The sequence below is a fragment of the Ochlerotatus camptorhynchus genome, unplaced genomic scaffold, assembly GCF_037179485.1.
Source record: "Ochlerotatus camptorhynchus isolate MF236.1 unplaced genomic scaffold, CSIRO-AGI_Acam_v1.1 ptg000562l, whole genome shotgun sequence".
In the NCBI taxonomy this organism is placed as follows: domain Eukaryota; kingdom Metazoa; phylum Arthropoda; class Insecta; order Diptera; family Culicidae; genus Ochlerotatus; species Ochlerotatus camptorhynchus.
In genome coordinates, this window is record NW_027041044.1 from 125,654 (window position 1) to 147,171 (window position 21,518).

Below are 21,518 nucleotides of genomic sequence, written 5' to 3' on the forward strand. Positions count from 1 at the left end.
ATTATTTTGGCTAACTATTTAAATTTTGATATGTCCATCGCCGATCTCTAGTCCTAGCTTCTTTTAATTAGGCCTACTTGCTTATTTTTAGTCAAGGAATCAAACTTTGATTGACAATGGGCGGACCAGGACCAGGAGAGAATGTTCTCACTCTTCGAAGGGGATCTTACAGTTAGAATCGGTTCCAAGGCAAGAATGACAACTGTATCATAACTGAATACTTCATCATTTCTCAACAGTGATGAACGACACTTAACTATGGACTCGGGATATACTATACGTAGATAAAATACTGATTGCTAAGGATTTGTACTTGTGATAATCACTTTTTATATTCTTCCAAAAGTTAAAGAACTTTTCAAAGGCACGTCCTTTTATCAATCAAAACTGGATTCCTTAGCGACAAGCCATGACACTGATATTTGCACAGCTAACCTTAGTAACACCACAGGTTTTATCATTGTGTTAAAGCATTATTCTAGTCTAGAAGGTGGTCTTCGAAACTATAATAAAACTAAAATCTTTACTTTTTTCTCATCTGTAGATCCAGCGTCAATTATGTTGATGAAGATCAATGCAGAAGCATGTCCTACTAGACAATCTGCATTTTCATTTCCTTCAATATCACAATGGATGGGCACCCAGTATAATATAACTTCGTTCCTTGCTATTACCGTAAAACGGGGTGAAGTTGATCATTAAGTTGAAGTTGAAAGTTGATTCAATTTTCATTTCTCAACAATCCATTTTCGTGATTCTGTTGTAAGATAAGTGTTTCATTAATTAGTTTTAAATAGTACATAATTTTTCAACGTTTTCCATAACAAACGATGCTTTCTGCCGCTCTAAAAGTACAATTTAGTGAATGTGATAAAACAAGCAACTTTTAACTGTGCCTCAAAATTCTACCATAATCAGCATTTATTCTGGTGCTGTGCTCGTCAAAATTACATAAATTTCTTAATGTTGGGTCGCTGTATGCGAATAGGAAATCAGATTTCGTTTATATGACCGATTTAGTATCATTAAAATGTTTTTTTTTTTTGTGTTTGAAAAGCTGATGAGAATTGGCGTATTTTCTAACTATTTCATTACAAAATATATGTTTTTTTTCAGAATTTTTGTTTTATTTATATAGGTCGTCAAACAATGCAAACCGTTTTACAATTTTTGCCTAAAGGGGAAGTTCACCGAGGGGAAAGTAGAAAAATATATCAAAAATCTAAAATAATCACGTTTTTCATAAATTGTTAAAGACAATTTGCGTGCAAAATTTTTCGTTGCGAGTCATCGTGGCACCACAATACATCGAGTTTTTATAGGGTCAAATTTTTTAGCATGATGGAATTGAAAAAAAAATATTTACAAGTAAATTTTTCAGGAATCTAAGGAAAAAAACTGAATTTCTTGGATTGTTGTTAATTTTTTCCAATATTTTAAGAAAAATTAAAATGTGATGAAAAACAATGTTTTTTTTTCGAGGCGGTGCTATTTTTTTTTAAATTTTGCCTTTGTTACATAAATTATAATAGGTATGTTGTTAAAACAAAAATAAAAAAAAAAAACTACTACTAGCTGACGTTACGCGGGGAATTAAAGTATTGCTTTAATTTGGTTTTTGTCATTGTTATTGTATGTGATAATCAATTGGTTCAAGGGTCCAACTTTGACATAATTCGTACGATGGCGGTTTGTAGCAAATATATTTCGTAAATTCCTTGATGGTGTACATACATTTAAGGATGAAAATAGTTCTATTGCTTCCATGCGATGTGATACGATATCGTTTACGAATGAAATCATAGCAAATTAACGACGCTCTTTTAATGTTTGAATATTTAAGAGCATACATCTAACTTTTTTTTTTTTTTAAACTTTATTAGAGAGATTTTTAGTCGTTCGCTAGTTCATCTCTATAAAATGGGAGGCCCCAGAGGGGGGTTCTGCCAGCAAATTTTGCTACGGAGTTGGCTTACAATTCACATGCACTCAAATAGAAGCAAATAAAACAGATTCCAGTAAAAAGACTAACAATACAGGCAAAGAGAAAAAAAACAATCTGGTACATCAAAGTTAGGTAGGGTTCTGAAAGAGATCGGAGTTCCGTCGTAGGAGGGGTAATCCCCCGTCCGGTAGAGATGTACCGTCAGCTAAAAGAAAGTTAAAAGGACCTAAATGTTGTTGTATAACCCAGCGTCCTTGAGGAAATAAATAACTGTCGCTAAAGTGGAAGGTTCGTCGCCCAGTAAGTCCCTAATGCTGTTGGGAAGTGCGTACTGCTCCCGTAGTTGTTGGTATTGGTGTGTTCCACCGATGCAGTGGTTCCGCAAACGTAGCACATTCTGTGGAACTGCGTCCCACCAAAACTATGTGAGATCCTTGTATGGCCTGTCCTGAGACGAGAAACCACCTTCTGGTCCCGTAGTTTCGACATATCCGTCCACTTGCTCGTCGTTCCTTTGATTCTTCGGATGAAGAGGGATTGGGATTGGCACCACTCTGCTTCCCAGGCTTCCCACATTTTGCTGACTATCCATCGCTTTATGTCCTGTAGTGGCACTTCGTCGGTGTAACGGGGGCCAGCTGGTCCAGAGCCTGCCAGGCTGTCGGCTTCGCTGTTTCCTGGGATACCGCAGTGCCCAGGGATCCAGGAAAACACCGTGTTCGGAGGTGTGGCCTCCACAATACCCTGTATCCAGGGGTGAGTCATGGTCTCCGATGTAAGGGCTTGTATCGTGGCGGTGGCGGTAGGCTGCTACTCATCGGTGCTGAAATTCTGGCTACTCCAATTCCGACCCCGGCTCGGGAAAGCGATCCGTCTTTGTATATGTGGGCATGGGTTGGGTAGTCCGAGCCTAGCAGTTCGGCTATTGTTCTCTTCAGCGCTGCAGAGTTATCTCGAGCCTTGAACCTGCTTTTTATCCGACTCTCGATTTTTGGTGGAGGTATGCGCCAACTTTTGTCTCCGTACCAGTGGACCTTGGCCACTGGGGGGAGCTCTGAATTGGCAGTCATGCGGAGGAGTCTGTTCCCCTCATCGAGGAGAAAGATCCTGTCATTTCCGGAGGTCATTGCGGTAAAGGCAGCGGCTTTCGTTGCAATTGCTGCGGTTATACGATGGCGGAAGGGCAGAATACCCGCTTCGATGCATGCGAATGTAGAAGACCGGAGACAATCCGAACGTAGGTGTTAAAAGTTGGTGCTAGTATCTGCACGAGCTTTTCGGTGGCGATGCACGTCATCTCAAGACCGTACAGTAGGCGACTATCGATGACGGCTCTTGCAACCCGGAAACGAGTGTCACGATTGTTAGACCGGTGGGGGCGAGAGATAGTGCGGATCAAGTTGATCCTACTGCGGCAGTCGTTCTTGATCGCCTGCTCGAAGTTGAGGGACCGGTCAACAAGTACCCCCAGAATACGGACCGTCTTCTTCAGTGGTATGGGCTGGCTTTGAACTTTAATAGGTGGCCCGCTGACACGGTGCCGGGATGGACACACGTGGCACCTGACGTTTTTGTGGCCGAAAGCTGGAAACCTACCGCGCTGACTCTCCTGGCTACAGCGGAGACTGCTGCCTGGGATACATCGAGCTGTGCAAGATGGCAGAGGAAATACAGTCCAACCTCTAGACGGGTAATATCACAGGTGGGCGGGAGCTCACGTTCTCCCAGTGTTGGTGAGTTCTGTGCCGTTAATGTTCAAGATAAGTTCACTATTTTGCCATACAGAAATTCAAAACAAAAAAATTATGGGAGGATTTGGATAGTTTTTGACTTGCTTCATACGACCAGAAGGTGTATGCTGGTCACAAATTCCGTGCCAAACTGATTTCCTACGCAATTAATCAACATTTGATGTGAATTTCATTTTAGTAAACAAACTAACACCTACTGTGTCACCATTCTTCTTACCACTTAGGTCCAACCTAACATGCGGAGTGCATACAATAGAAACTGCTTTTGAACGGAGTATACAATAGAAACTGCTTTATAATTGCATAAAAACCTGCGTGATCAACTTCACACCAGAGTTGATAATTTTAATTTTTAATCTAATTTTAATACTGAAAAATAAAAATTAAAAAATTTACAGGTTAATCAGTAAAAAATGATCAACTTCATGAAGTATTTTCCGAGCTCATCAGCAATTTATGTTGGTAAAATTCGGCGGCAAATTGATTACCGGGGTGAAATTGATCGTTCTGCGTTGCACTTTGTCGCGTATAACATTTTTTGTGCTAGATATCAAGTAAAATCTTTAACGCATATCATCATGAGACTCCAATCATTACCCTGATGTGTTTTTCATAATAAAAAATTGTTATTTATTGCATAAATTTCAAATTTTATAGAACTGACGTTAGTTATCATACAATATCAACATCAAAGCAAACGATCATAGGACTGAAACAATTGATGACATTACCATTCAAGTAGTATTTTTTACTAAACTAAGTGTCAATGAATCCGAATTATTTAATAAATTATGGTAGAATGTTTCAAATATCAAGAAATCGAGAGTTTTTCGCAAAATTAACAGTGATTTTTAATAAAAATTGCCATTACATTTGACATTTAGGCGCAACTGTGCATTTTAAAACATCGTTTTCAGCAGGACGATGGAGTTCTCACAGCTTCCAATTTAAATACCATTAGTTTTTCAATTTAGTTTATTTTATTTTGCGTTAAATAGTGATTAATTTGTCCCGGATTACGGTACCTATTAAAACTTTGGAATGTGTCTCAGAGTGCAATTTTGCAAGCATCATTTGCTTTAAAATTCTTTGATTGCACAATTCGTATCTAATTATTGCACACCTATAAATATGGCTAAATGCATATTGCAATTACATTTTTCTGCAAGAATAATCACAATATTGTACTTATGTATCAGTTATTTTATTGATTTTATTGAGCCGGTCAATAATCGAAGGAACATATACGCACCAGCTCTTTTATGTGAAACGTTGCATACCTTTAGGCGTTAACCCTATAGACAATAATCCAGAATCAAGAGTTTTTTTTTAATAGGGGAAATGGATGTAATGCCGGCCTAACGCCCCTAATTTGGGCCCATACATAAATTCAGCAATCGACTAAATTTTCAATAGCGACCAAAAATATCCATTATTACCGTCCCAATGACGTGTTCATCTAGATAAAATTGATAAATAGCAGATTTTTAGCGATGGGCTCAATCTTAGGTCCATAGGCCAACGTCAGAGCCATTTCCCCTATATCTTTATTAAGGGGAGGTTCATTTGGATTTGGCCGAAAATCGTGCAAACTTTGCGAATTTTTTGTGGGAAAATGAAAAGACATACAAAGTTGTGCTATTGAGTTTTAATGCGTTATACATTGATGAATACAAAATAATTTTAGTTTTTGAAAAATTCAAAATGGCTGATCTCGTCGGCCTCTGCGCACGAAACAATGTCCCCTGCTGTCAATTGTAGGGCCTTCCGTGGTTTACTGAAATGAGTAACAGTCATATATTATGAAAATACATAAAATTTCCTACGGCATATCCTAACAAATTTTTAACGAAAAAAACCTAACTTTTTGGTCATTAAAAAAAAGTTAATTTTTTCTCTTTTTTTTACTTTGATCTCGTTTAAAAATTACAATAGAAATACAATTTTTCATGCCAATAATAGTTATAAGCCGTACAGAAAAATATTCACTTTAAAACTATGTTTGAATGAAGCGAATAGGATGAATAGAACAAGACTTATCATTGACAAGAGTTCTCAAAACATGGTTCCGAGAAAAACGCGTTTAAAGTTTTTGGCGTGATATGGGTCCGTCCGAGACGCTCTAACTCGAAAAATACGTATTGTATCGGAATATCCCTTGACACATATATTCTACACATGTGTAGTTTTCATTTTATGTACTCCCCTTAAGCTGACTTTCAGCCTTGGGCTGGTTCGTCCCCGGTAATGACCAAGAGTTCAAATGTTATCCAATTATTGAAAATTGAATTAATGAATATGACATGAATGCATGCATGCATTTTAAATGTCAATAAAAAAGCTTATTGCGTTGCTCTCAACTTAGTGTTCTATCTCACTTCCACAGTTATTAATTGACAGCTTTCGATACCTGTACCATTTTTGAATTTGTGTAATTGTGTGGCAAGTACAATCATACTTTATTGCCCAGGGAAGTCGAGAAATTTTTCAACCCGATAAAATCCTAGTCGGGACCGGGAATCGAACCCAGCCACCTCCAGCATGGTCTTGCTTTGAAGCTGTGCCTTTACCGACAGCGCTAAGGGAGGAGGTGTAGTTGGATGTCAATTCCATATTTGCAATGTCGGCATGAAGCCACGTTTCAGTAAACACCACGACGTCGAAATCACAAGAAAGTAGCGAAAGAAGTAAAGCATTCGTGTTAGTCCTCAGACCTCGAATATTTTGATAGTACACGGTCAAATGGACACGAGTATTTATGGAAGGTTGCGGTGTTGCTAATTCGACGCTGATTCTCCAGATCGGTGTTCAGCACGGGTTTCCAAAAATGCTGGGCGCTTGAGCCGTTGTCCTCAAATTCCCGAAATTCAATGCCTTGCGGCCAAGTGGAGGAATCCATTGCCTTAGACTTTAACTGCGAATATTTCTTAGCGAGGTTCTAAATGTCCACCTCAGAAACTTCGGGTGAAATTTTTATGAGGTACAACCAAAACCTGCCATTTGTCTTTTCTGTTGCTCCCTGAGATGCTCCATTAGCTGACAAACCGGTAAACGAAATATTTTTGTCGGCCGTTCGGGTCGTTAGGGGTCTTCGTCGCGTGTTCTCTTCGGTGCGATCGAACCGTAAAATCGCTGATTGTGACTTTTCTTGCAACTTACAATAATTCCGAAAATCATTTCTTATTAGAGCATTTCCAGCCCAAAACGCAAACCGGTTGGTCATGAGTGTTTCCGATTTGAATGAAACATTTCTCACGTGTTCGCTGCTACTAATGGTTGCATTTTTCATTTAAATTAGATTTTTTTCTCCAGAGTAACTTTTGAAAAGGGCGTATAAAAAAATGGATTATTTTTTTTTCAAAAAATCATAACTTGAAAATTATTGATCTGATCAAAATGGCATTTGAGAAAAAGTTTTAGGTAGTTAAATTATCTTTGCGGAAAAAAATACACTGAAAAAAAAGCTTAGTAAATTAGTATTTAAAAAACGTAAAACGGTGATTATCTCAAAACACCCCCCTTTCGATCTTCATAATTTTTTTTTTCAAGAAAACTGAAAAAATGCCCTAATATTTGGTAAAGAGTATATGCTGGTAACTTTCTTAAAATTTTTTTTATAATTTTTGAAATTTTTGTTGGTTTTTACAAGTTGGTGAAATTGCATATTTTTTAGTAAAATAGTAATTTATTTGGATTCTACGCATAATTTTCAAAAACTTTGTATCTAGAAACTTTTTTCCTAAGTCCAGCCGTTCTCAAGTTAATGCAATTTAAAAAAATAATTATGATAATTTTCTACATTTTGGGCCATTTTCAAATGTTAGTCGTGATGTCCAGCAACGAGATGTTTTTCCATGAATATATATTAAAAAACAGACAATTCATTCTCATATATGGTAGCTGTCAGACTTACCCGTTTCTATTTAGACGCAGCGGAAAAGAAACAAGTATATAAGTAAATACTCTCAAATATACCCAAATAATCAACAAGCCCACTCATGTGCCTTTTTTCTGTCCTCTATTAGTTGTTTACCTGGATAGAATTGTGTATGTCATAACAGAGGCTCAAAACATAAACAGGTAAACAAATATGTTATTAAACCTGTAATTGAGGTAAATTATCTAGGTACTTCTCTGACGTATACCATATTGTGCCTTAAGAGCTCATCCCGCGATATCACAACTACATAAAAAAAAGCACCCCGTGGAGGCTTCTTACACTCACACCTAAAAAAGTTTGCTATAATCAATTGTACCTAATGAAGATAGGTATAATGTCAACATTGTAATTATTCTGCTACATATATATATATATATATATATATATATATATTGGGACGATCTTCACCTGTTCCATTCAGTTCATCTCTCTTAGCGTTTCAAGTTAAAAAGCAAGTAGTTTTTTACGATGGATAACAATTTCAAGTGTTGTAAACCTCTACCTAAATCAATTTCAAAGCATGACACAGTAGCAGTTCAGTTGTTTATCTCAAAATTATTAGAATTTTTAAAGTTGCAAATAACAGTCCAAAAGTGTATTTTTATGTCAGATGTAGATGTAGATGTAGAAATTGAATGGCATTTTTTTGCAACTTCACACGGCAAAGGTCCTTGTGATGCGATTGGCGGTACCCTTAAGAGAATGGCAACCAGAGCAAGTTTAGCTAAGCAACACGAGCACCCTATAACGGACCCCAAACAACTGTACGACTGGGCAAATAGTCGTAAAGAAGATCTTCAAACAAAAATGTCATTTTGTTATGTTTCTACGGAAGAATACAAAAAGGCTGACACGGAATTTGATCCAATTTTTAAGAAAGTGAAACCAATTCCTGGAACTCGAAAATATCATTGCTATATTCCAGTTTCAAACAACCAAATTGCAGTAAAAATATTCTCTAATTCAAACGATACACCCAAATTATTCAATGTATTCAAATAATATGAGTTGTAAAATAAAATAATAAATAGGGGAATTTACGTATTCTCGGCAACCTAAGCAGCGACCTTCTTTCTATAGCCTTTTTCTCTAAGGAACGCACACATATGCAGTATTGGTTTGTTTACAATCTTTTGCTGCCAGCTGCTCTAACAATTTCAGTCGAAAGAATTGTCAAAAACTGTTTTGAAACGCTTTTACAAAGCTCCAATCTTCTCTAGTGAGAGCGAGTATTGTCGGCAGCCAGTTTTTCTTCGGCAACCGTTCCATTTGAACTGCATGTAAATCTGCTGTTCTATTATCGGCAACTCGAAATCAGCTACAATTTGTAGTGCGTGTGTTTCATTTCAAGAAAACCTTGCTAGATTGCTTTTTCTCAGTGGTAAAGTGGTAAGTGAGAGCATAAAGAATCGTTTGCATGCATTCAGCGAAGTGTTTTCGTAAGAAAATCCAGTGAAAATAGTGTTTCAATTTGGGTTGCCGAAAATAGTCTGGCATGCCGAAGCCGTCATTTCCCCTATATACTGTTTTTTATCTCAACAAATCTTTCATTTGACCACATCAACGTGCTTCTCTTCCGCTGCCTCTAGATAGAAACGGGTAAGTCTGACAGCTACCATATCTGAGAATGAATTGTTTGTTTTTTAATATACAATCATGAAATAAAATCTCGTTGCTAGACATCTCGACGAACATTTGAAAATGGCCTAAAATGTTGAAAATTGTTATAATTATATTTTTTTAATTCGCATTAACTTGAGAACGGCTGGACTTAGGAAAAAAGTTTCTATATGCAAAGTTATCGAAAATTATGCGTAGAATCCAAATAAGTTATTATTTTTCAAAAAAATATGCATTTTCATCAACTTGTAAAAATCAACAAAAATTTAAAAAATTATAGATTTCTTTTTAAGGAAGTTACCAGCATACACTTTTCACGAAATTCAAGGATATTCCATCAATTTTCTTGAAAAAAAAAATTATGAAGATCGAAGGGGGGGTGTTTTGAGATAATCATCGTTTTACGTTTTTTAAATACTAATTTACTAAGTTTTTCTTTCAGTGTATTTTTTTCCGCAAAGATAATTTAACTACCTAAAAATTTTTCTCATATGCCATTTTGATCAGATCAATAATTTTCAAGTTATGATTTTTTGAAAAAAAAATAATCCATTTTTTTATACGCCCTTTTCAAAAGTTACTCTGGAGGAAAAAATCATATTTAAATGAAAAATGCAACTATTAGTAGCAGCGAACACGTGAGCAATGTTTCATTCAAATCAGAAGGGGTCGAGACAAAATTGACATTTTTTTTAACGATTTGAGCTAGAAATGCTCAGTCGAAGTAAGTGCATGTACCCCTGAGATGTTTGAAAGATGATAAAATCAAAATGCTTTTATAAATTATGAAATTATTACATGATATGATCTTATTTTTTAATTGTAAAATACGAGAAGAGGTTGTAAAGTATTTATTGTCACATAAAACCTATCAGTTACACATAATTTCGCAAGTCGATCCTAAAATCGCTGTTGGTGACTCTTTGAAAGCAAAATTGGCAAGTTGTATTTTAATTATTAAACATATGATCATATCATCTAATAAATCTAATGGGGCCTCCCTTAGCTCAATTGGTAAAGGCGCAGCGTCAAAGCAAGACCATGCTGGAAGTTCGATTCCCGGTCCGGTGTAGGCATTTTTCGGGTTGCAATAAGCAATCAGCTTGAAAGGCGAAGAAGATGAAGAACCTGTTTTTGTGTAATGTGATTTTGATTTCATTATTCCGAAAAACTTGTTATTCAGCAACATGTTTTCTAGTAGTACCAGGGCAAATCAATCACGTTGGTGAGTCTGCTTCTGGAATTAAAACGGTGCTCATGATTGAACGCATTAGAATCTAAAAATTTATTCCATGAGCTGCATCAATCATAAATAACGGTGAACATGCCGTCAATTTGTTGAGACGTATACTTTGCCAGATTTGATAAAATAAAACCCTAGCAAGAACGAATATCTCGATAGATTATAGATTGGTATAGATTAGCGTGACAAAAGACGTAAAATACAAAAAAAAACCCACAATATCATTCCAGTACCAAATTAAGCACAGGTATTCTTGTGGTATCCAAATATAATTTTTTTTTGTTATTTTCGAAATATTCTGCATGCATTTCTATGGTATTTCACCACTCATGTAGGGTAGGATGGTGCAAAACGCACCGTTTAAGCAAAATCGTCAATGGCTGGCGAATGGAAGCTAAAATCAAGAAGAAAGTAATGGCGTTTGGTTCATTACCATGTTTTCTACAAAGATCGAGTGATTTAGAAATACAAAAGGATGATTTTCCATGACTTTCAAGGTATTTTTTAAATTGCTTCCAAAATGATAGCGGGGCAAAACGCCTGATTCATGATGCAATATGCACCACAACATTGGGGCAAGACGCACGACAATAATGGCCAAAACGCACCACAACATTGGGGTAAAATGCACCCCATGGTAAACAAACCATAACCCCTGCAAGTAGATAATGCAAAGGGATGCGGTATTTCAAATGATTATTTCTTTATGTTACATCAGAAAAAAGGTCTCAAAATCTCAATAGAATGTTAAACTGTGATTCATCAAGTAAAATATCTAAAAATTATACGAAACGAAAATTTGTTTTTTTTTTGTGATATATGATGTTAAAAGCTTAATTTACAGTTGATGATTTTAACAACTGTGTCCTGTTTTGCACAAAATGCAATTTTTTTAAGGAATCAGTAGGTCAATACATGATTTTATGATCAAGAATTATTTGTGAAACCTCCAGTTGAAAACAACCACAAACCGTTATCCGGAAAATGCATCTGAGGAAAAGTTATCGCTGTTTTTCTAAAAGTGGGCATTTTACCCCAGGGGTGCATTATGGGCTGTTCTCCCTTAAGTCTGATCAACGCCAAATTTTAGTATCAGGAACAGGATTAGGTATTCATAAGTTATTTTCTCCTGCTCGGGTATCCTACATCTAACTCTCATCATACAATCGTATATATGCTAAAAAACAGAGTTTATTTACAACCGAACGGAAGCATCATGGCGAACACCTGGAAAGACGATACTAAAACAAGAAGAGAACGTGTAAATTTATTATCCCGCGGTAAACATCGATACAATGCAATGTCATGTAAAAGTAAGATAAATTAGTGGGAGTATGTTTTTGCGTTCTTCCTTTTGCTTGTTGATGGTGTGAAAAACGCGAAGCAAAATTAAAAGTCCAAACACATGGGCACTGTAATAAGTAGCCGCTTGAAGGCGGAGGGAGGCAATACTTTCATTATGAGAAAACTGACCAAGGTCAATGTACAGTCATTCCGTACGTCCAAAAAAGTAGCTTGTCCTCGTCGTCGGTCGTAGTCAGAGCATGCAATGAATGGTTGGTAAGTGAATACCTATATGGACACTTAGCACGGGTAATTTAGAAGGCAAATTTATTTACATGGGGTGTGATATTCGGGCACAGAATAAATACCCACATCCGATTGTTATATAACAGCAATTCTTTGTTTATTAATGGTTCCATACATGTTACAGCTTGAATTTTTCGTGTATAACGATACGAATTCCTGTATGCGTGTTCGTTTTTCGTAAATAAATTAACGTTCAACTAATGTTACCTTGCTAAGTACAATTCGATAAATATTAGCTAAATATAGGTTTCTCTGTCACACAATAACGTGTTATTACTCAGGTATTTAAACATTGATATATGATCTTTTTTCTATTCAATAAGTTGAACCTTTATCTTTGTTTTCTTGGAATATTCTCTATAAATGTTTTAATATTGCGAAAACGCCGTTTCAATCACGTTTGTTAATATGATTAAGTTTCAGAAATGAAATATGGAAAAGTTTCCAGTTTGCTGTGTGGATTCGAATAACGAGCTGTGAGATAGAAAAAAAAATATGAATTTGCCGAGAATATAGCAAGTATTTGAAGTTGTAGCAAATACGCGAGTTTGGTTGCGTTGGTGGTAAGTACAAAAGTTTTATGAAATATTTGTTTTTATTGTGAAGTGCATTTAATACAGTAACGTTTATATGATGAGTATATGTAATACTTCAACAGTCATAAAAAACAGTTTGAATAGTACTGCATAAATATTCACAGTTTTCGACAAATCGGTAGTGCAAACGAATACAAAATGTACACAGGGTAAACTCTAACCGCTTTTATGACAGGTGAAACCTTGTTTTGGACAATTCAAAGGAGATTTTATCCAGATTTAGGCCATTGAAAACTTCTACGGTATCAAACTACGTAACAATTCCTATGTTTATTCACATTTACATGTTGTGCAAGCATGCCAAAAAGCCATACAAACATCTTTTTCGAAAACTAATTCTGCTTTGGAATTGTTGTCCCACGTTAGGGTTTATTATTGTCGTACAATATATAAAATAAATTAGGTTTTTACACAAACGAATGTTGTTGAGCGCAACGATCTTTAAGCAAAATAATACAATTAGCAAGTCCAGCTTGCCAAATATAGTTTTATGTAGACAAAAGAGGCAAAATGACAGTACTTAGTACTTCAAGTGCGGCAAAAAAAATTGTTTGTGGCATAAACGTATAGTTACGAAACAAAAGCCTTTATGGTTAGACATGCCAAAGAAGTAAATGATTTGTGCTATCCTCCCGTCCAGCAATTTCGCTCATCGTATTATTGCCAGAGCTGCGGAAATCTTCATATCCATCTCCTCCCGATATCACCAGCAAAGTTCGACCTGTGTTAGTCTTTGCCATTTCTGCTTTACTGTCGCTTATTTTGGATAAATCATCTGAGCTGCCGTTGTCTGGGTGTTCCACATACGTTAGGAAACGTACATGACCTGTATGTCCGTGGGGTATTCCTGTAAAAACATACAATTTATTAATATTCAGTGAGTCGATTTGTTAGACTTGATTCCTTACCTGTTACCACCGGAGGAGATGACCCTTTGCTAATGTTTGATCCTGCAATTGTAAGCAGTACACCGGCGCTGGTTCCTACCCAAACTAGGTCTTTGCATGCCAGTAACGAAGTCACTCGTAGACAAGCTGCTTTATGTTGCCGAATTATGTCATCACAGTTGGATAGCATTTTGTTCACGGATGGAGCTAGATTTACTTCAAAAATCACTTCGTAGCTAAAAATGAAGAAAGTGCTTTGAACATTAATGGAATTGACATTGCTATTGTTTCTATTACCTTTCATGATGACAGCACTTGATATGTGCTGAGTTTTGCACCGATATCCACACGTAGTCATTTAATACTGTCATGTTTGTAATTGGTTTTGAATCGTTAGAAATTTGAATTTGACTGTCCACCTACGGAATACATAAATAATCGTAATCAACTATTGGAAATCACTACCCTTCCACTAAAGCCAGCCGTATGTTCTTACCTGTAACGTTGTCGTATTCAACACCTTGATGCATCCTTGAATAGCACACCACAGTTTTCCATGCACGTTGAGTAACTTTGTAACGGGACTCGTAACCGTTCCAACCGATATTGTAAGAGGTGTTGTAGTATTCCAACCACCTAAAAAATAATAGATAACCTCATTTCTTGCATAGTTTTCTACTTTGTTCAAGGACATCTTACTGTGATCCCTCGTGTAGACGCACACATCACCATTAGCTAACGAAACAAATACTCTATTACTCAAGTACAGTATCGAATATACAGCACTTATGTGTGGAATCTTGATTTTGTTCTTTTTGATTCGAATGTTATCGGTACAATTGTAGACGTGAATACAACCATCTTCAGTGCCAAGCCACATGGTAGACTGCTGGGAATCAGCTTCTTCAGAGTTTGACTCCTGTTGCCTCTGCGCAACCGGTGGTACTGTCGATACAGTGGACGCCATTGTCATACTGGAAGGACTAGCCGTGCGCTCAGGTTGACTTTCAGTTTCGGAATCCTCACTGGAACTATCTGATTCAAGCTGTATGTTACTGGAGTTCCTACCATCAGCAGTTGAATCGTCTGTTGTTTTGGACTTTCTTTTCTCCCGGGGTTTGGAATTGACTATCGAGTTTATTGTACTTGCAATGGATGTCGGAGGTTCTTGAATGGAAATATTGATGCTTGTATTCGCATGACTAGAATGGCTGAAACGATGAATATTTTTTAAATAATCTGAATGAAAAGTAAGCTTTCAGCTGACGCACCTATCATCGGAAGCGGGAACGGAAGCCACGCACAATATTCTGGCATTACAAACGCCGTTACAACTAGTGACTGTCGGTTCTGGCACCAGACTTAAAACACAAACTTGACCAACGTAGCCATCGCTATTGCATACCCACACATCCCGTTGGATGCCAAGCGTTGGGGAGGCACAGGTGAATTGAAGGCCAGCACGAGTTTTCCTAATTGGCACGGATACCACAAATTCTGGAATCTGACAACGTTCCAAGGCGCTGGCGAGCTTCTGTTTCGCCTCCGTAAATGCTTCTTCCCATTGAGCCCTTTTGTCCGGTTTGGAAAATACTACCGTCATGTTTTGAATACCGCCCCTAGGTGAAATTTATGGTGTTAGATTTATATCTACCATTTGACCGGTGGTAAACTTACGATGAGTTCAGCATCAGTTCCAGTATGTTTAATTGAGCATCGTTTGTTTGCCTTTCGGATAGTTGGCGTTGAACCTCTCGCTGTAGGTCTCGAATTGCCTCCTCAAGCAATTGATGAGGGCATCTGAAGTGACAGGTAAATCATTTGGAGTAATTCAACATTCTAATAACAGTTTTGCATAAGATCTACCTTAGACTGGCGGCCAGGTCGAATATTTGTGACAGCTTGTTGGAATCGTCCGATAGATGTTCGATCTCTTTCATTATGCGACGAATATTTTCATCTTTAGCTGTAATCAAAAATAATTTATATGTAATTGAAAACATCAAGAGTTTTATACTAAACTGTGAATGGAAATACATAATGGAAACTTAAATTGAGCAATTCTCGCTGAAACTGGGCCACTTGTTTTTCCAGGTTCTTAAGTTTTTAATGATTTAAATTGATATATCTCTAACAATTCATTCATTCATTAAAATCCTAATGTTTGCATAGCATACGAAAGGGAACGATCAAGGCATGATTAGATCAATTTAAAAAATAAGCATACCAAATGAAAGCTGAGGCTTTTTTCACAGAATAAGTATCAGCTTTCGAATGACATGCACAGTTTTTAAATTAATCGGAGGTATGCGTATGAAAAAATCCAGTATGGTGGATAATTCCAATATGGCAGCCAGAAATTCTAAATAATATGCAAAATGAAATTTCGAATGGTATGAAAACATTGGCATTTTCATCAGGAATTTTTAGAAATAGGGGAACATGGGGTAAAGGCACCCTAAACTTCTTGATATTACCGTAAACTTCATACGAAAATATGCATTCATGACCGAGAACATGATTTTATCAAAAAAAATATAAATATTTCGTTTTCATTGTTTGCTGGGAAATATGCGCCACCTCGTATTTTTTATGCTTTTTGCTGGATGTTATGTAAATTTATGCATACATTTATGCGCTATCCATACGCTATTATTGCAGGAAGTATAAATTTAGGTTGCATTCAGAACACTTTTATAAGGTTCCCACTATCTTTAAATCCTATCTTACGTAACTCATAACAGAAATTAACTCAGAACTTTGTACACTCAAGTCTTTTTTTACACGGGGGCTATGTACCGTGTAAAAAAAACTACGAGATTTTGATTTTTCGCATGCTTAAATGTTTTAAAAAAATCGGATTTTGATGTCAGTTGTAATTATAGCATGCTATGGTCCATATAGACATATTATAAAAATTCCTGTGTCTACACCAAAAATCGTGATTTTTTTTAAAGTATGCCATTCAATTACCTATAGCTTGAAACGGATAATGTGATTGGAATCAAGTCGATAGGTTGTATCGTTATCGAGAAATCGTCGAAAAACCGTGTAAAAACCGCGTAATAACAGACTTCAGGGTACATTAAAAACGCTAATTTGTTATTGAAAAACATTCTGAATTTACACAGATCACAAAACTGGTTGCTGCATTGATTCTTATATAAAATGTTGGGAATGCTCTAATTTTTGCCTATGCTAACTCTTGCAACCCGTTGAACAAATCTTACATAGAACGATACCCAAATAAATTTTTATTTTTCTAATTTTTGTATCAGCAGAAATAGTACATTTTTAGAATAGAATCGCATTTAACCTCAAAATATTACCTGTTGGTGCCATAAAAAAATGATCGAAGTGTCTAAGAACCGGTAATACGTTAAAACAAGGCTATCTAAGCACGACGAGTAAAATTAGAAACTCATGTTTGCCCATCCTGTTTCAAGACAATTGTGGATACACTTTTCAAACCCGCATCTCCGGTTATTTGAAACAACTGACAACTACCAGCACAAAACGAGCTAGACGCAATAGAGATGTTCACGTCCTTTGGGGTAAGACGCTTACCACAACACCACCGGCACCGCTAAGAGACAGTTGTAGACCTTGAATTAGGGATCACGGAATTAGTTTGATTCCGAATGATAGGAGTTTTGAAATATTTTATGTTTCACAATTAAGGTCGAACTTTTGACCCACCTTTTTCTGTGTCAAATATGTTGTAGTGATGAATGATGGTGGTCGTGTAAAATCGTACATCCATAAGACGCAAACATAATAGAGACATTACATTACATTTGCTTACAGTGACTCATTCTTCCAACAGTAGGAGACATACACCTACCCTTGAATGACCAATTATAGCTTTTATTATCTATGTGTTAATCAGCATGACAAAAATATTTATGGTGTTAGAAACTTCAATTAGTGTCCTACAGATGGTTGGCGTAGTAGATTCTTACCTTTAGTTTAATTTCCAACTAAATTTATTCAACTTCCGGGTTTGGTCATAATCTAATGCCTTCTCTTGTGATCTTTTGACTTTTGTTAAAAGGCAAATCAGAGGCTCAAGTATCTCTCGAGTGATGCTAATTCAGCCAAAGGAACTATAATTTTTTTGTTCAACTAAGCGCACTTAATTTTTTTCCCAATAGTGAAAATGTCGTGTGGCACCCGAGCCCGTTCACCGCTTACTTCAGAGCAATATGAAGTTCACATAGTTACACAGTGATTTAAAAATTAAATGAATTTACATTTTGGCGTTTAACTGCTCAGCAGAGGATATTCAAAATTTTATCTTTTGGAATACGCATCTTAAGTTTTTCTTAAGATGCACCTGTACTTCAGAAACTAAGTTTTTTATTTATAAATAATAAATGCAGAGTAGGATTTCTCAGGAAAGTTGTAGAAAAGAGAGTCTTGAAGACATCAAGTTGCCATGACTCAGTTTATGGAGGAAGTAGGTTTACTGATGTACCTGAAAACATTTTTTGAACTATTATACATTTTATTCCCGGTATATCTCTTCGACGTTGCAAAGTTTTAGACCCTTTTTAAGAACATTATAACTGAGCTAGCAGAAAATTGTTACACTGGCATCAAATTTAATTTCAATGCATGAAAATCGCACTTTATTAGCTATGGAGATCATTTGTATCCGTTAGTATGCTGGAAACTGAGATGGGTTTAAGTACAAGGAATTAATACTATATAAAAGCACTATTTTGATAAAAGGAATATTTCTGTTACTTGGAAGCACTGTAAATACTAACAATGAGTTTAAATGAGTTATTTAATTAGTTAGTTTCCTGGTTGTTGCTGTCCAACGATACATCTTCAGCCGCTACACTACTGTGTTACCTGTCTCATAATAAATATACGTTGTATCCACGTTAAATTAGATTAGGTATACGATCCCGCGGATACAACGTATATGCGTTATGAATCAGGTAGCGAAGTGGTGTACGTACTGCTTTGGCTTCGCGCCTTTCCGACGAGCTGTCGTCGTTCTGTTCTTTGCCCTGGTCATGCTTTTTTATCCTGTTCGTCCTGCTTTTTTTTCCACATCCGGTTACTTTTCGAGCTAATTGCGGGCCTTCCGCTTGAGGCAGTAATTCATCCGGTGCCCCTCCACCTTACATAGAAATCATTTATCCATATTTCCAGCGTAAACTATATATTTTCCTTCTAATTGCGGAAATTATGCGAGAAGGAGATACCATTTCACGTCCATGTAAAAACCTCGCATACCTCCTAAGTAACACAAGTCCATGGGAATTATGTTGAATCAACTTCTAGACAATCAAAACATGTCATACAAGGTTATATAAACTGTTATAGAAGATGTGTGTTACTTGGGCTGTGTATATGTCTAGGCCCAACTTCACAGGGAGTTTCTCCTGGTTTGCTTTCGTGTATTTCCTCAGCATTCTGTATTGAACGTTGCCCCCGCAAGCGGCATGCGAATCTCCACTGCCTTACCATTAGTATAATGAAACATTAATTGTACCAGGTTCTGAATACCGTGGACTCCCGCTAATTTGAACGATACCTCATGCATATTATCGGGGTTTATTTTTAGTTTGAACTTTTTGCAATACTATAAGCATCAGAAAAGCGTGTTACTGGTAGCATTATATTCTGTTTTGTGTTGATTCTGCGCAATGTTATATTTAACTTTACTCCTTTAAATATATTGGATGACGTTTAAGAAAATTTTAGTTTGTATCAGACTTGAATTTGATGAAGATCGCCTTCTTCTCTGCAATTCGGTACGTTGCATCCATGACACGAAATCGGCAATTTCGCCCTTGGTGGGCATCACACATCCATTTGGATAGGCAAAACAAAGCGTGCACTTTTTTTCTACCATTCCCAAAATTCTTGCTTCCTAAGGCGACGACAAAGGCACTGACCGAGCTGCAGGCAATCAACAAAGCGCACCAAACGAAGCAAACAACTGTGAATTGCAGGATCGACCCCGTCAAAAACGACTGGAGCAACTTCAACAGCAGACAATGACTAGATACGTATTTTGTTGACTACTTGCATACTTCTTCAGTGTCTAGTCTTAGACTATGACTAGACACTGATGAAGTTTGCAAGTAGTAAACGAAACACGTATCTGTAATAGTTTAAAGTGATAGTGAAAGTGAATTAGTGAAAGTGAAATTGATATAAAAGGTATTCAAATTTATATTTTTTATCAAATGTTAAATTCAGTCCTTTATATCCAAAATACGCCCACGAGGCTCAAACCTTTGTAGATTACTCAACATTACTTTTTTTAACTACTGAATTAAAGACCAAAATATTGTATATTCTGCACAAAAAATACATCCGAAGTAGCTCCTTTGTACATATTCTGAACAAAAAATACTTGGGGTGGAGCAGAAAACATCTTTTGTGCAGAATATGTAAAAAAGGAGGGACTATGGTTGTTAATCCAAATGCATATATAGAGGTACCAGACATGTTTTGCAGTGTCAGGTATTCTATTTTGTAATCTGTGAGAGGAAAATCACAAATCTAGCGCCATCAAAATACATGGCATGTTGAGAGATTGTGCTCGTGAGAGTGAATTTTCTCTTACAAATTTAAAGTTTTTGGCTCTCTGGGGATTGGAAGCACAGCGGTTAAAATATATATGAAAAAAAAAACTGTTTTTTTATTTAATTGTAGCTTGTTTAACCACTGGATAAAAAAGAGTACTAAAAAGTTCATGAATGATTTCTTTAGGTTGTTGTCATTTTTTTTTAACTTAATATGCATCAAAAGCGTATTATTTCCACTTTTGCAAATCAGTGTGGAAAATAGCCTTGACTGAATGGTTCATTGGATTCGATTTTTTTTCTTTTTGCAAAAAGTTTATAATTTACTTTTTCTCTAGTACTCCACGCTTACCTACCGGGCATATATGAGATCAGTGAAGCATGTGCTTGAAATTTCCCTTTAAATGCTGATTTTTTTTTCTTTGGCTTTATTACGTCCCTAAGTACTGGGACTTTACGCCGACTACAAACTTCGTGTTCTTTGAGCACTTCCACAGTTGTTAATTGAGAGCTTTCTAATCCTGTACCTTTTATGTATTAGGGCATGTACCTGTACCTGTATATGTACCTGTACCTTTTATGTATGTGGCAAGTACAATCATACTCTATGCTCAGGGAAGTCAAGAAATGTTTCAATCTAAAAAACCGCTAGACCAGACTGGGAATCGAACCCAGCTACCTCCCGTATGGTCCTGCTTTACCGACTGAGCTAAGAGAGACTGTATTACATATGGTTAATATTGTTTTGCACATAATTCGAATCGATTTGCGGGCTTTTACAAAGTGGCCCTAAGCAGTTTGCCAAATCTGAGTTTATTTATTTTTAACGTTAAAAAAAGGAATGGGCCATATTGAGCAATTTGTGAGTGTTTGACATACAAATAATATACATACATACAAACTTTGAAATTCTCCCGAAAATCCAGATCACAACCAAACTCGTTCAGATCAGTGCAGTGGCACATATGTTGGGGACCTCAACACAAATCGAAAGGGCAGTGGGGACCAGGGGTTTGTAAAGTAGACGCACCCTATTGTATCCATAATCGTGTTATTACGGATTGATCCGGATAAGTTTTTCTGAAACTTCTGAACATAGTTCTCGCGAATGTAATTTGATCAATCAATGCCAAAACGCCCCTTTTTCACAGGTCGTGTTTCTTAATTGATTGTCATTGTAATTATGTTCAAATAACCAATCAACGTCAAGACAATTCATTGCAACATACAGCTGACGCTTTCGCGATCTCGTGAGTCAACGCTCAATCGGCCATACAATTGATAACCATTCGAAGCACAAAATAACCCTCGCAATGGAACCAACGAATTGTTTTATCTTGCATCGTTTGATAACGACGCCTGGTTGTAGTACAGACACCAATACAGCATTATTTA

The 21,518-nt window shown here is 36.6% G+C and overlaps 1 protein-coding gene across 1 annotated transcript in view; it reads right to left on the minus strand.

Annotated features, from left to right (window-relative positions):
• Positions 1 to 12,161: 12,161 nt before the first annotated feature.
• The window catches only part of LOC135713517 (uncharacterized), a 122,297-nt gene continuing 112,940 nt past the window's right edge, over positions 12,162 to 21,518 (minus strand). Inside the window, exons 12-19 of the mRNA XM_065236645.1 lie at positions 15,439 to 15,538; positions 15,250 to 15,372; positions 14,844 to 15,191; positions 14,272 to 14,783; positions 14,069 to 14,208; positions 13,870 to 13,991; positions 13,594 to 13,808; positions 12,162 to 13,532 (exon numbers count right to left, since the gene is read on the minus strand). Coding sequence (XP_065092717.1) covers positions 13,279 to 13,532; positions 13,594 to 13,808; positions 13,870 to 13,991; positions 14,069 to 14,208; positions 14,272 to 14,783; positions 14,844 to 15,191; positions 15,250 to 15,372; positions 15,439 to 15,538 — 1,814 coding nt within the window. The 3' untranslated portion in view covers positions 12,162 to 13,278. The remainder of the gene's footprint in view (positions 13,533 to 13,593; positions 13,809 to 13,869; positions 13,992 to 14,068; positions 14,209 to 14,271; positions 14,784 to 14,843; positions 15,192 to 15,249; positions 15,373 to 15,438; positions 15,539 to 21,518) is intronic.